The sequence below is a fragment of the Malus domestica genome, chromosome 15 (assembly GCF_042453785.1).
Source record: "Malus domestica chromosome 15, GDT2T_hap1".
Lineage (NCBI taxonomy): Eukaryota > Viridiplantae > Streptophyta > Magnoliopsida > Rosales > Rosaceae > Malus > Malus domestica.
This window is the reverse complement of record NC_091675.1, coordinates 5,046,058-5,059,318: the sequence shown is the minus strand read 5'-3', so window position 1 is coordinate 5,059,318 and position 13,261 is coordinate 5,046,058. Positions and strand designations below refer to the sequence as shown.

Here is a 13,261-nt window from a genome sequence, read left to right as displayed (position 1 = left end):
CGTTAGATCCAAGTACTCTAAGTCTTTTCTTAGAGTCTCTTCCAAAGTTTTCCTAGGTCTTCCTCTACCCCTTCGGCCCTGAACCTCTGTCCCGTAGTCACATCTTCGAACCGGAGCATCATTCGGCCTTCTTTGCACATGTCCAAATCACCGGAGCCGATTTTCTCTCATCTTTCCTACAATTTCGGCTACTCCTACTTTACCTCGGATATCCTCATTCCCAATCTTATCCTTTCTCGTGTGCCCACACATCCCACGAAGCATCCTCATCTCCGCTACACCCATTTTGTGTACGTGTTGATGCTTCACCGCCCAACATTCTGTGCCATACAACATCGCTGGCCTTATTGCCGTCCTATAAAATTTTCCCTTGAGCTTCAGTAGCCTACGACGGTCACACAACATGCCGGATGCATTCTTACACTTCATCCATCCAGCTCGTATTCTATGGTTGAGATCTCCATCTAATTCTCCGTTCTCTTGCAAGATAGATTCTAGGTAGCGAAAACGGTCGCTTTTTGTGATCTTCGCTAGATTGCTCCGGTCATTAGTGTGGATAAGTATATAAATGGATAGAGATAGGAAAGCAAACACAAGATGTACGTGGTTCACCTATATTGGCTACGTCCACGGAATAGAAGAGTTCTCATTAATTGTGAAGGGTTTACACAAGTACATAGGTTCAAGCTCTCCTTTAGTGAGTACAAGTGAATGATTTAGTACAAATGACATTAGGAAATATTGTGGGAGAATGATCTCGTAATCACGAAACTTCTAAGTATCGGAGTGTGGAGTCGTCTTGACTTGCCTTATCTGTCTCATAGGTAGATGTGGCATCTTCTCTGGAAGTACTCTTCCTCCATCCAGGGGTGGTATCTTTAACTGGTGGAGATGCACAAGGTAATGTATCAATTTCACTTGAAGCTTACTTGTAGTTTCAGGCTTGGTCAAGCGCGATACAAACCATGTAGTAGGAGTCCCCCAAGTCGCCGAGCTAGGGGGTCTGCTGAAAAAGGTGACAGACAAGGTAAGCAATCAGAGCTCTGACTGATTGTTCACCTTCTCCCCATCTTGTAGCAGCATGAAGGATAAAGAGAAGAAAAATGAGAAGAGATGATATGAGATACTTTTGCTTTTGAAGAAGTAACTTTCCACAGGCTTATTCTTGAACTGAGCTGGAGGGTTTTCTGGTTTCCTCAAGAGTATAAGGCCGACTGAAGAATTTGAGGGTCAAAACAAGTCCATCAAATATAGAGTACGTTCCACCCTGATGATATGGGATACTTTTGCTTTTGACAGAGTAATGGATGTATCGGCACGTGTGCTGTTACGCTTGTCTCCACATGCTTCCTTGTATCATTCGCACTTGCCCTATCTGTTCCTCAAGCAAATGCGGAATCTTCCCTGGAAACATAAGATGTTGAAGATGAGTACTCGAGAGCAATGCCAGGTAAGTAATCAGGTAAGGGGTTCCAGGCAGTCAGTTCCTGGCTGGAAGCTTGATTCCAAGTGCTGACTGATTGCTCTCTTTCTCCTTGTCTTGCAGGTAAAAACAAGGCCAAAGGAAAAGACAGGGAAAAAGCATGATATGGGATACTCTTGCTTTTAACCCTGATGATATGAGATATTCTTGCTCTAGTATAGCTTGTTTGCAGAGGTATTATCGGGGGGAAAGAAAGCTGAATATTTCGAAAGGCTTCGTTGGGAGTGCCCTCTCAGATATGATGAAGGGTTGAGCATTTTTGCAGGTCTGCCTGTCCGTTGGGGATGGAGGTCGACATATATAGGAGTCTCCCTAACAAGTAGTAATGCTATTCCTTTACCCTGCTTGGTCATAGCACGGTAGTGGGAGCTGCCAGTTTCACATGTTTTAACTCTGTCAGAGCACTTTGAAAAAGTGGTCTGTGGTATCTGGCTTTCGAGATTCGGAGAACGATGCCTCTTCGATTTTTGAGAAAGCAATCATGCTGGGGGTCTGGCTCTCGAGATTCGGAGAGCAGTGTCTCTTCGATTTTGAGGAAGTAATCATGTTGGGAGTCTGGCTCTCGAGATTCGGAGGGCGGTGCCTCTTCGATTTTGGAGCAAGCAATCTTGTTGGGAGTGTTGTCTCGAATGTGAGTAAAGGTTGGGCATGTTTGCTAGTCTACCTTGCCACGAAGCACAAAGGTTGACACACAGGGACTTTCCAATTATCCAGCAATGGTACTGTTCCTTTACCCTCTCTTCGATTTTGAGAAAGTAGTCATGTTGGGAGTCTGGCTCTCGAGATTCGGAGGACGGTGCCTCTTCGATTTTGGAGCAAGCAATCTTATTGGGAGTGTTTTCTCGAATGTGAGTAAAGGTTGGGCATGTTTGCTAGTCTACCTTGCCACGAAGCACAGAGGTTGACACACAGGGACTTTTCAATTATCCAGCAGTGGTATTGTTCCTTTACCCTTGTGGGTAATAATATGGTAGCAATACCTTCAAAATTTATGTGTCTAAACTTTGTTAGTGTTGTTTCTTTGCTATTCTTTTACCTTTCTTGGTCAGAGCGATGTAGTGGGAGCTGCAAGCTTCACGTGCTCAACTTTGGCAGAGAACTTTGGCAAAGTTATCTGTGGTACCCATGAGTTATTGTTGCGTGTGGGAAGTGGGTGATTGAACAGTAAGATTCATGTGCTTTCTACTTCACCAGAAGTCTTCGACAGAATGCCCATAATTTCTGCAAAGCTGAGTGTGCGTGTGACAGGTGCTGACAAGGCTAGAAAAGTAGGTGCCTCTTCGATTTCTGAGATCGGCCCTCGTGGTCTCTGAGCAGCCCAGCTTTTGAGAAAGCGAGCGCCTCTTCGATTGATTCGGAGAACGATGCCTCATCGATTTTTGAGAAAGCAATCATGCTGGGGGTCTGGCTCTCGAAGATTCGGGGAGCAGTGTCTCTTCGATTTTTGAGAAAGTAATCATATTGGGAGTTTGGCTCTCGAGATTCGGAGGGCGGTGCCTCTTCGATTTTGGAGCAAGCAATCTTGTTGGGAGTGTTTTCTCGAGTGTGAGTAAAGGTTGGGCATGTTTGCTAGTCTACCTTGCCACGAAGCACAGAGGTTGACACACAGGGACTTTCCAATTATCCAGCAATGGTACTGTTCCTTTACCCTCTCTTCGATTTTTAAGAAAGTAGTCATGTTGGGAGTCTGGCTCTCGAGATTCGAAGGACGGTGCCTCTTCGATTTTGGAGCAAGCAATCTTATTGGGAGTGTTTTCTCGAATGTGAGTAAAGGTTGGCCATGTTTGCTAGTCTACCTTGCCACGAAGCACAGAGGTTGACACACAGGGACTTTCCAATTATCCAGCAGTGGTACTGTTCCTTTACCCTTGTGGGTAATAATATGGTAGTTAGACCTTCAAAATTTATGGGTCTAAACTTTGTTAATGCTGTTTCTTTGCTATTCTTTTACCCTTCTTGGTCAGAGCGATGCAATGGGAGCTGCAAGCTTCACGTGCTCAACTTTGGCAGAGAACTTTGGCAAAGTTTTTTGTGGTACCCATGAGCTATTGTTGCGTGTGGGAAGTGGGTGATTGAACAGTAAGATTCATGTGTTTTCTACTTCCCCAGAAGTCTTCGACAAAATGCCCATAATTTCCGCAAAGCTGAGTGTGCGTGTGATAGGTGCTGACAAGGCTGGAAAAGTAGGTGCCTCTTCGATTTCTGAGATCGGCCCTCGTGGTCTCTGGGGAGCCCAGCTTTTGAGAAAGCGAGCGCCTCTTCGATTTCTGAGATCAGCCTTCGTGGTCTTTGAGCAGCCCAACTTTTGAGAAAGCAAACGCCTCTTCGATTTCTGAGATCAACCCTCGTGATCTCTAAGCAGCCCAGCTTTTGAGCAAGCAAACGCCTCTTCGATTTCTGAGCAGGCGCCTCTTGGATTTCTGAGGCTCCGTCGAGTGCAGATTTTTATAAGGGCTGGCATTAAGTTCCAAAGCACACTTGAATCTCCACCAGTAGAAGCTTCATTCTTGCACTTCTAAGATCTTGATTTGTCCGACCTCTTCTCTCTTCAACGCCTTTGAAAATGTCTGGCCCCTCCGACCGTCGTTTTGACTTGAACCTTGTTGAAGAGGCAGCCCCGCCTTCTCCAGACAACATATGGCGCCCATCCTTCGTCTCCCCTACTGGTCCTCTTACCGTTGGGGATTCCGTGATGAAGAATGATATGACCGCTGCGGTGGTGGCCAGGAACCTTCTCACTCCCAAAGATAACAGACTACTTTCCAAACGGTCTGATGAGTTAGCTGTTAAGGATTCGCTGGCTCTCAGTGTTCAGTGTGCAGGTTCTGTGTCTAATATGGCCCAACGCCTATTTGCTCGAACCCGCCAAGTTGAATCATTGGCGGCTGAAGTGATGAGTCTCAAACAGGAGATTAGAGGGCTCAAGCATGAGAATAAACAGTTGCACCGGCTCGCACATGACTATGCTACAAACATGAAGAGGAAGCTTGACCAGATGAAGGAAACTGATGGTCAAGTTTTACTTGATCATCAGAGATTTGTGGGTTTGTTCCAAAGGCATTTATTGCCTTCGTCTTCTGGGGCTGTACCGCGTAATGAAGCTCCAAATGATCAACCTCTGATGCCTCCTCCTTCTAGGGTTCTGTCCAGTACTGAGGCTCCAAATGATCCCCCTCCGGTGCCTTCTCTTTCTGGGGCTCTACCGACTGTTGAGACTTCTCCTAAGCAACCTTTGTGAAGGCTCCCTCTTGTGTGTTTATTTTGACTCATGTATATGTACATATTTGTAGCTTATCGGGGATATCAATAAATAAGCTTTCCTTCATTTCAACGTATTGTGTTAAATACACCAAAGCCTTCTTCGCTAAGTTCTTTGAATTTTCTTTTGTTGAAGCTTGTATGTTGAAGCTTTCTGAGTGGAGCATGTAGGTTGGGGTAGTGTTCCCTTAATTTTCCGAGTGAGGAAAACTTCTCGGTTGGAGACTTGGAAAATCCAAGTCACTGAGTGGGATCGGCTATATGGATCTTAGAACGCCATTGTGCTCGATCCTGTGTCATGTCCTTCGTTAGATCCAAGTACTCTAAGTCTTTTATTAGAGTCTCTTCCAAAGTTTTCCTAGGTCTTCCTCTACCCCTTCGGCCCTGAACCTCTGTCCCATAGTCGCATCTTCTAATCGGAGCGTCAGTAGGCCTTCTTTGCACATGTCCAAACCACCGTAACCGATTTTCTCTCATCTTTCCTTCAATTTCGGCTACTCCTACTTGACTCCAATGAACAATAATTGGCCAAGTGTATCTCTACCCCTAAAAAAATGAGCTGGCCAAGAGTTTAGTCAATTCGTATTAAAATATTATTAATTTTTTAATAAAATAAAAAAATAATTTTTTAAAAATTTTGTATAGAATTTTTAACCAATCTTGTCATGTCACCTGTTATTTTCTGAAAGTACCATTTTTGTGAAATATGGTTAGGTAGATATAGGAGATGGATTGTCTGCCTTCCCCTTTCCATACCCTTCTCATACCCTCATGTTTTGTGCGGTTACGGTTAAGCCACGTCAACATTTATTTTTTGTCTTATTATTTTTATAAAAAAATTAATATAAAATATTGACGTGGCTTAACCGTGACCGCATAAAACATGAGGGTATGGAAAGGGGAGGGCAAACAATCCATCTCCGTGTATATATATAATCCTTTTTTTCTATATTTTTTAAACAATTTTTATTAAATTAATTAATCTAGACCGTTGGATTTAAAAAATGATGAAATCCAATAGCCTAAAAGTAGAAACGTGGCCCACGATAAGATTATGACATTTTATTTATTTATTATTTTTTAAATGCTGGAACACGGGCCCACGTTTGCATGTATCCCACGCGCCAACGGCAAAAAAAAAAAAAAAATTCATATGGCTGACGTCAGCCTGGCGTTATGTAAGCCGATTTTTTGCTCAATTCATTATGTGATGGGCTTAAAGATGGCCTTCACTTTGGGTCAACCTATTGTGTGGGGTGGAGTGGGTTTTTTTTTTGGGAACTTTAAAGAAAAGCACCCGGTACTGTTCACTTTAACGAAAAACCACATTGTTACACTAAAAAGTCAATCCTGGTACTATTCACTTTACCCTTTATTTTGTCCTTATCATTAAAACTCAAAGTTTTCAAGCATTTTTCATTAGTTTTCCTTTTTTTGGGGGGGAGGCTGGCCTAAAACTAAACTACAACATTATGATGACTCTTTGGCCTACTAAACTACAGCATTATGATGACTCTTTGGCCTAAAACTAAACTACAGCATTATGATAACACACACATTCTCTCATGCAACTAACTTTTAGACCTAATAGCTTAACTTTCAAATAAACATTTGCTATGTGTTCAGAAAGTGTATTATCTGTCTAATGACTAATTGTCATGTGATGAAATAATGATGAGAGATAATGATGCATTGTAATACATTGAAATCAAACGAAAATCTTAAGCTAGAATCCATTAGCAAATGAAATCCATAAAAATTTGAGAAAACCTCAAAGTTTAGTGTTGAATGATATGAATGATAATTCATATACAACCTCAAAAATGTTTAAATAGTCGTAGCAAATCCTACCTCCAAAAAGAGAATAAATTATAAAATAATAAAATTTCGAAAACCTTCTAGGGGGTGTAGTCAAATGAGGATTTTAAAGGATTTTAAAATACTTTGGGTATTCATAAATTCATAGATTTTGAAAGATTTCTTTCAATAGGAGATTTTGTAGGATTTGAGAAGGGATTGTAAACATAACAAAATCCTACCTCCACCCCTAAAATTTATTTTCAACCCCCTTGCTTTCTTTCTCTCTCCACTTTGCAACTCGATCTTTGTTTCTCACTCTCCATTTTCTTTCTCTCTCTCCACTTTGAGACATTTGATTTAAGAAGCACTACTTGTTTTGGCTAGTTAAAATTATTTTTTGTAAAGAAATCACAATTCAAATGCGAGAGAGAAAGACATATTCGATTGATTTATATTTCCATACAAATATATATATGCTTATGTCTTTTTCAGATTGTGCACTGAGAAAAAAATTTATGTTGTAGAAGTCAAATAAGAAATCCTTACAAATCCATAAAAATCCATAATAATCTATCAAAATCTATATGAAATTGTAGAATCTATTAAAATCTTTCGAAATCTATCACTTAAAAAAGTTCATTAAAATCCTTTGAAATCCAAATTGACTACACCCTTAAAATTTAAAAACCACGAGAGAGAGATAGAAAGTTTATATTATTTTATTTTGAAGTATTAAATTTCATTTTTTAATTGGAGTATTAATTTTTTTTATTGGGACTCAAATAGAGTAATACTAGGGCTGGGCTCAATTTTGAAGGGACCGGACCGAACCGGGGTGTAAAAGAAACGGGCCGGATGTAACAAATTTTAAAATAGAAATCGGATCTAACCCGGCCCGTTTCAAATGGACCGGTTTGGGCCAGGTACAAGGGTCCTTTTTTTTCGCCCATTTTCCAAATCATCCAGAAAACAAAAACAATTCAAGCTTCAAGTTTTCTCAAAGAATCCCAGAGTAACAGTAATAAAAGAAAAAACTTAGCCTGCATCACTTTAACAAGCTGGGAAATGTACTAATCCGTCACAGCTACTAAATCCTTTTCAGCTTTCTGCAGAACTTCCTTTTTGTTATGTTTACTGATTCTATTCAAGTTCAAATTCCACAGCAACATCATTTCAGTGATGATATAAATAAAATTATTAAAAAAAAAACCAAAATCCAAAACCCAAAAAACAAAAACAAAATTTCAAGCAAAAGGTCGCAGCTTTATTACATGTGAACCTTAAAGATGACCTTTTAGCTATTAATGGTGATATCGCGACTTGCTTTTACGACCCTTTCCCGCTTGTCATTCTACAAACCTTCGAGTTGCTTGCAGAGCTGCAAATTGGTGAAGTTTAAATTAGGGATTACAAGATTGTTGAGGTAATCAGAATATTTGGAGAAGGCGTCTTTCATGGAGGGGGTTTCGACAGCGGTGGTGGTGTTCACAAGAGGACTCGACTCAAGTGGGAGAGGGGAGCGACGACTCTGATCTGAGAGAAGATGGGGTTGGGGTAGCACCGATGAAGACAACCGTGGCTTCAACGAGAGGAGGAGTAAGTGGTGGAGTAGGCGCTGAGGAAACGGTGGAGTAGGCAAGAGTCCATCTTGAGAGAGGATGGATCCTGGAAAAGTTGAGAGAGGAGGCGAGAGTCAGCGACTAAGAGAAAGAGGGGTAGAAATGAATGGTAGAGATTTAATCTTTATATATGAACGGTGGAAACGATCTGGGCCTGGGTACCCGGTTTTTCAGAAATTTAGACCCGCCCCGCCCCGCCAATTACATGGACTCGCCCCATTTTGAGTTTACAAAACTTGTACCCGCCCCTAACCGGCTAGACCCAGCCTGCCCCGTGGTTCCTAGACCCGTTTGCCCACCCCTAAGTAATACTATTATTTTAGACACTAATTGACTTTGGTAGCAAAAATATTACAAATCTAAACTTACTCTCCGATTGCCAATAGAAATAGTGACTCTAAGAGTAATGCATACCAATGATGTTTTGGTGACAAAAATGTAATTAAGCAACGGACATCATAATTAATTGGTGACAATATATTAGTGACTTTGCTCACTTTTCTTGTAGTGCTTATGATGAAATAAGTTTGAGCGTGTAAATACAGAAACGGTCAACTAAGTTACCGAAAGCAAAGGGCTCAAGCCTGATAGGGCAAAACTTTGTGTTCATCGCTCAAAACTACTCGAAAAGTTACAAAAAAATTCACTTTCGAATATGACAACATCAAATAATATATTAGCCGTGAATTTTCAATTCTCAAATCATTTCCTAAACATTGTTTTCCTTCTTTTAATTTTATTGCATTTGAAATTATAAAATCACCAATAATCAGTTGAAAATGAGAATATACATAACAAACAGACATAATATAACTTTATTAATTGAAACGAGAGAGATGACTACAAATCACCGATACGACCACATTGTGACTAACTTATTTTCTATAGTTACATGACATTATATTTATAACATAACCCTAATACTAATAGGCTAGACCCAAAACTAATCTTAAAAGAAAACCCGAATAATAACCCAAATACTATTATTTTCCAACATAATCAGTACATAAACTTGCAATTGTTGTTAATATTGATGCTTGGCACTCTTTGCGCTGAGAAGGGTCTTTCTGGCAGTTTCCAATTTGTGAAGGGCGTCCCTCAAGCTTATGCGTCCGTCGCGAGAAGCACACGTGCAAGAGAGGCCAACCTCAATGATTGAGATGAGGCAATTATGTTCTACTTCTGTGATGATGAGATCGTCTAGCAGCTCGGAATCTAGCACTTTGATCACGTCGTGAGGGAAGGCTGACTGCACCCATGTGATGATGCTTTGATCTCCTGTGAAACTTTCATGGGTGGGGCTTTTCCCGGTGAAGAGCTGTAACAACACTACACCGAAACTGTATGCATCACCCGCTGTCGAGGGTTTCTGGTGGATACCATACTCTACAGTGTGGTATTCATTCTCCAAGTTAGTATATTAAAAAGCAAGCAAATTTACTTGACACCCGTGATTAACTGGTACGAAGTGTTACTTATCACGAAAATCGACCAATGATTGACATGTATCATATGGCATATTGAAAAATAAATAAACATTCTTTCAAGTGAGAAATAGTTCAGAACTGTGTAATTAGTACTAACCAGGGGGTATGTATCCTATAGAACCCTTCAGGACATGTGTGGAGCTAAGTGACTGTTGCGCAATCACTGTACTCTCCATCAGCAGCTTCGCCAGCCCGAAATCTCCGATCTTTGCATTCATATCTCCATCCAAAAGAATGTTGCTCGGCTTTAAATCGCAGTGCACAACCGGAACTTCGCAGTCATGATGCAGATAATCCAATCCACACGCCACATCAATGGCCACATTTAGTCTCTCAAAAATGTTCAACCCATCTCCATCTGCATTTTTTCTCTTGCCTCTAATCCAATCTTCCAAGCTCCCATTACTCAAAAACTCGTAAACCAAAGCAAGAAACTCCATGTTTTTAAAGTCCAAGCTGGAGCAAGAGGTGATCAGTTTAACAAGATTCCGGTGCCTCACGCTCCTCAATGCTTCGCACTCTGCCATAAAACTCTTCCAAGATGCTGTCATTTTCATATCAAGCACCTTCACTGCAACCTCAGTTCCTTCTCTCAAAAGACCTTTGTATACAGCCCCAAAGCTCCCTGTTCCAATCAAATTTTCGGGGTTGAAATTCCCAGTTGCCCCACGTAGCTCTTCGTAACTGACCATTTGATGTTGCCCTTTTAGTAGCAAACCAGAATTAGTTTCTGTTGCTTTGCCGCCTGAGCCTCTTCTTTTTCTAAAACGTAGCAAAAGACCAACTGTAATACATGTTGCCAACGTTGCCAAGGCAACAGTAGTGATAAGAACTCGAACAAGTACCTTTCTCCTACGTTTCACACATGGGAAATGCATGCATAGCTTAGGGTTGCCTTCAAGATGGACACTAGAGATATTTTTAAAAACTCCACCATTTGGAATCACTCCTTCTAAGTTATTAAATGAGAGGTTCAAGTATCGAAGGACACGTAGGTCTTGAAGTTTATCAGGAATAAAGCCTGATAGTTGGTTCGAGGAGAGGTCTAAAATCTCAAGACCTCTCATTTCTCCAAGAGCATTTGGAAGGGGGCCTGAAAGTTTGTTTCTGGCCATGAACAATCCTTCCAAGCTTGTACACTTTCCAATTGAGCTGGGAATCAACCCCGAAAACTGGTTGCTAGAGAGGTCAATAGTGGCAACACTTGCTAGAGATCCTAATTCTTCAGGCAAAGCTCCACTCAGGAAATTGTTAGACAGATTGAGAATAGTGCTCAAACTAGGAAGGTTTAGAAATATTTCTCCGGAAATGCTTCCGTTGAGCGAATTGTTAGATAAGTCTATGGAAAGCAATTTCTGGAAGTTTGAAAATGAAGGGGGTATATGGCCAACAAAATAGTTTCCAGATAAATCAATATGGTTCAATTTCATGATATTACCTAAGGAGTTTGGAATTGTGCCAGACAATTTATTTCTTGCTAAACCAAGCATTTGCAACTCTTTCAGCTGCCCAATTTCTGATGGGATTTCACCAGAAATTGAATTGTAGCTCACATTTAGCAAAGTTAAACTACTGAGTTGACTAATTGAGGCAGGTATGTTACCGTAAATTCGATTCCCTCCCATGTACAATTTTGACAGAACCTTGGAGAGGTTGCCAATGGACTCTGGAATTAGGCCTTCCAGCCGATTTTCATCAATGGCAAGCCAACTTAAGCGACTGCTGTTTGTCAAAGTAGTAATGAAATTAAGACCATTGTCACCGTAGCTAACTATCCGATTGAAGCCAATGTTGTACATTTCCAGGAAGGGAAGATTTCCGAGGCCTGGTGGAACTGTTCCTTCAAGAAAGTTGTTAGACATGCGAATTGATCGAAGTCCAGAGATGTTGTGTAGAGAAGGAGGAATTTTTCCTGTGAATTGATTGATACAATTCCTGAAGTACAAAAGATTTGGAAGTGTGTCACCAATATTGCTAGGAATCTGACCCCACAGATGGTTTGAAGCCACAGTGAACAAAACTAGAGAGGAAATGTTGTATATGGATGAGGCAATGGTCCCGGTGAGTTGGTTAACGGCGAGGTCGAGTTCTTTGAGCTTATGGAGGTGACCTAATTCACTAGGTATAGTACCACTGAGTCTGTTTGTACCTAGATTCAAATTTGTGAGGGTGGATGAAAGGTTGCTAATCGATGGTGGGATCGGACCGAAAAAATTGTTTCGTGCCAAATTCAGGACTTGGAGATTTTTCAACTGTCCAAGGTTTTGCGGGAGGATTCCTGTGATGTTGTTTGAGGACAAGTCAAGTATTTCGAGTGCCATCAATTGGGTTATGTTTGGTGGAAGTGAACCTCGTAGGGTGTTGGAGCTTACGTTGAGTGACCTCAAGCGAAACAGGTTGAAAATTTGAGTGGGAATTGTTCCGGTTAATTTGTTGTTATGGAGTTGGAGGGAATGGAGGAAGGAGAGGTTACCAATGTGAGGGCTTATGGAGCCTGTGAGTCCCAAGCCTGAGAGGTCAAGAGCAATGACTCTCTTGCCATGTTTGTTGCATACAACTCCAGTCCAGTTGGTGCAGGGGGATGAGCTTTGGTCCCAGAAATATGGAGGGAGATTGGCCGTTGATTTGAATGAGATCAAGGCCTCTTTGTCTGTGGAAATGCTTGGAATTACTGACTCTATGGTCACAAAAAAGCATATCAGAAGAATAGAAAATGTGGAAAGTTGTGGCAATAGATGGAAGTGGAAATCCATCTCTTGGCTTTGTGTTTTGCTTTTCGATTTGGAACTACAAGATGGGGTTTATAGGGGAGGGAAAGCATTGTTAGTCAACTAATTAGTCGAGGAAATAGCTTGGTCTCTCAAATGATGAGAAGGAGTTCTTTCGCAGAATAATCCGTGCTTCGTTATCAAAAAATTGTATTTATGATCGAAACTGTTAATATTGTAAATTTTTATATGAAAATTCTCTCTAAAAAATCAATAAAATATAACTTTAGCCCTTGAAATACAAGTTTCTTAATGTAAAACCCAACATAATTTTTTTACTTGAATAAAACTCATTGACTAGGTTCCACATAAGCAAATTCAAAAATATTATTTGATGCAAAATAAGTGATTGTACAAAGGGTTTTTATATACAAAAAAGATCTGCCTATTATTTTTATCAAACACACACACACACACATATATATATATATGTGTATATATAATACAGGAAATGGAAATTATATGTTACTTGTATCTATGATACAGGAAGGGTAAAATTTCCATATGGGTTTAATTGCTAATCATAATTAGGGTGAAAATATTTATTGAAATGCATGAAAACAGATGGACGACTTACGAACCGTGAAACAAACCTCACTAGTCAGGCCTATAGTATGGGGAAGGATTATTTTCTTAGTCAGTGCATATATAGTCAAGTGGGATTTCATTGATTGAAGAAGATGGATCTTTATTTTGACAATTTGTCTTTGCTGGACGTGCTTGACTGGGTCCAAATGATTTGATGCGCTGAATCTTAAACCTTGTTCGTCAAATGATGTATTGAAAATTTACTTTGTGGTACAAGTTAATTATAGGGAAATGATTTATGCACATATTTTATTTAAA

At 40.5% G+C, this 13,261-nt stretch overlaps 1 protein-coding gene across 1 annotated transcript; it reads right to left on the bottom strand.

Moving 5' to 3' along the window:
* Positions 1-9,072: 9,072 nt before the first annotated feature.
* On the bottom strand, positions 9,073-12,521 carry LOC108172171 (probable LRR receptor-like serine/threonine-protein kinase At3g47570). Its single transcript, XM_017329428.3, has 2 exons — positions 9,745-12,521; positions 9,073-9,546 (listed from the first exon to the last, which is right to left on the bottom strand). Exons 1-2 carry the CDS (start codon positions 12,398-12,400, stop codon positions 9,185-9,187), a joined length of 3,018 nt encoding a protein of 1,005 aa, XP_017184917.2. The 5' UTR covers positions 12,401-12,521; the 3' UTR covers positions 9,073-9,184.
* Positions 12,522-13,261: the final 740 nt, after the last annotated feature.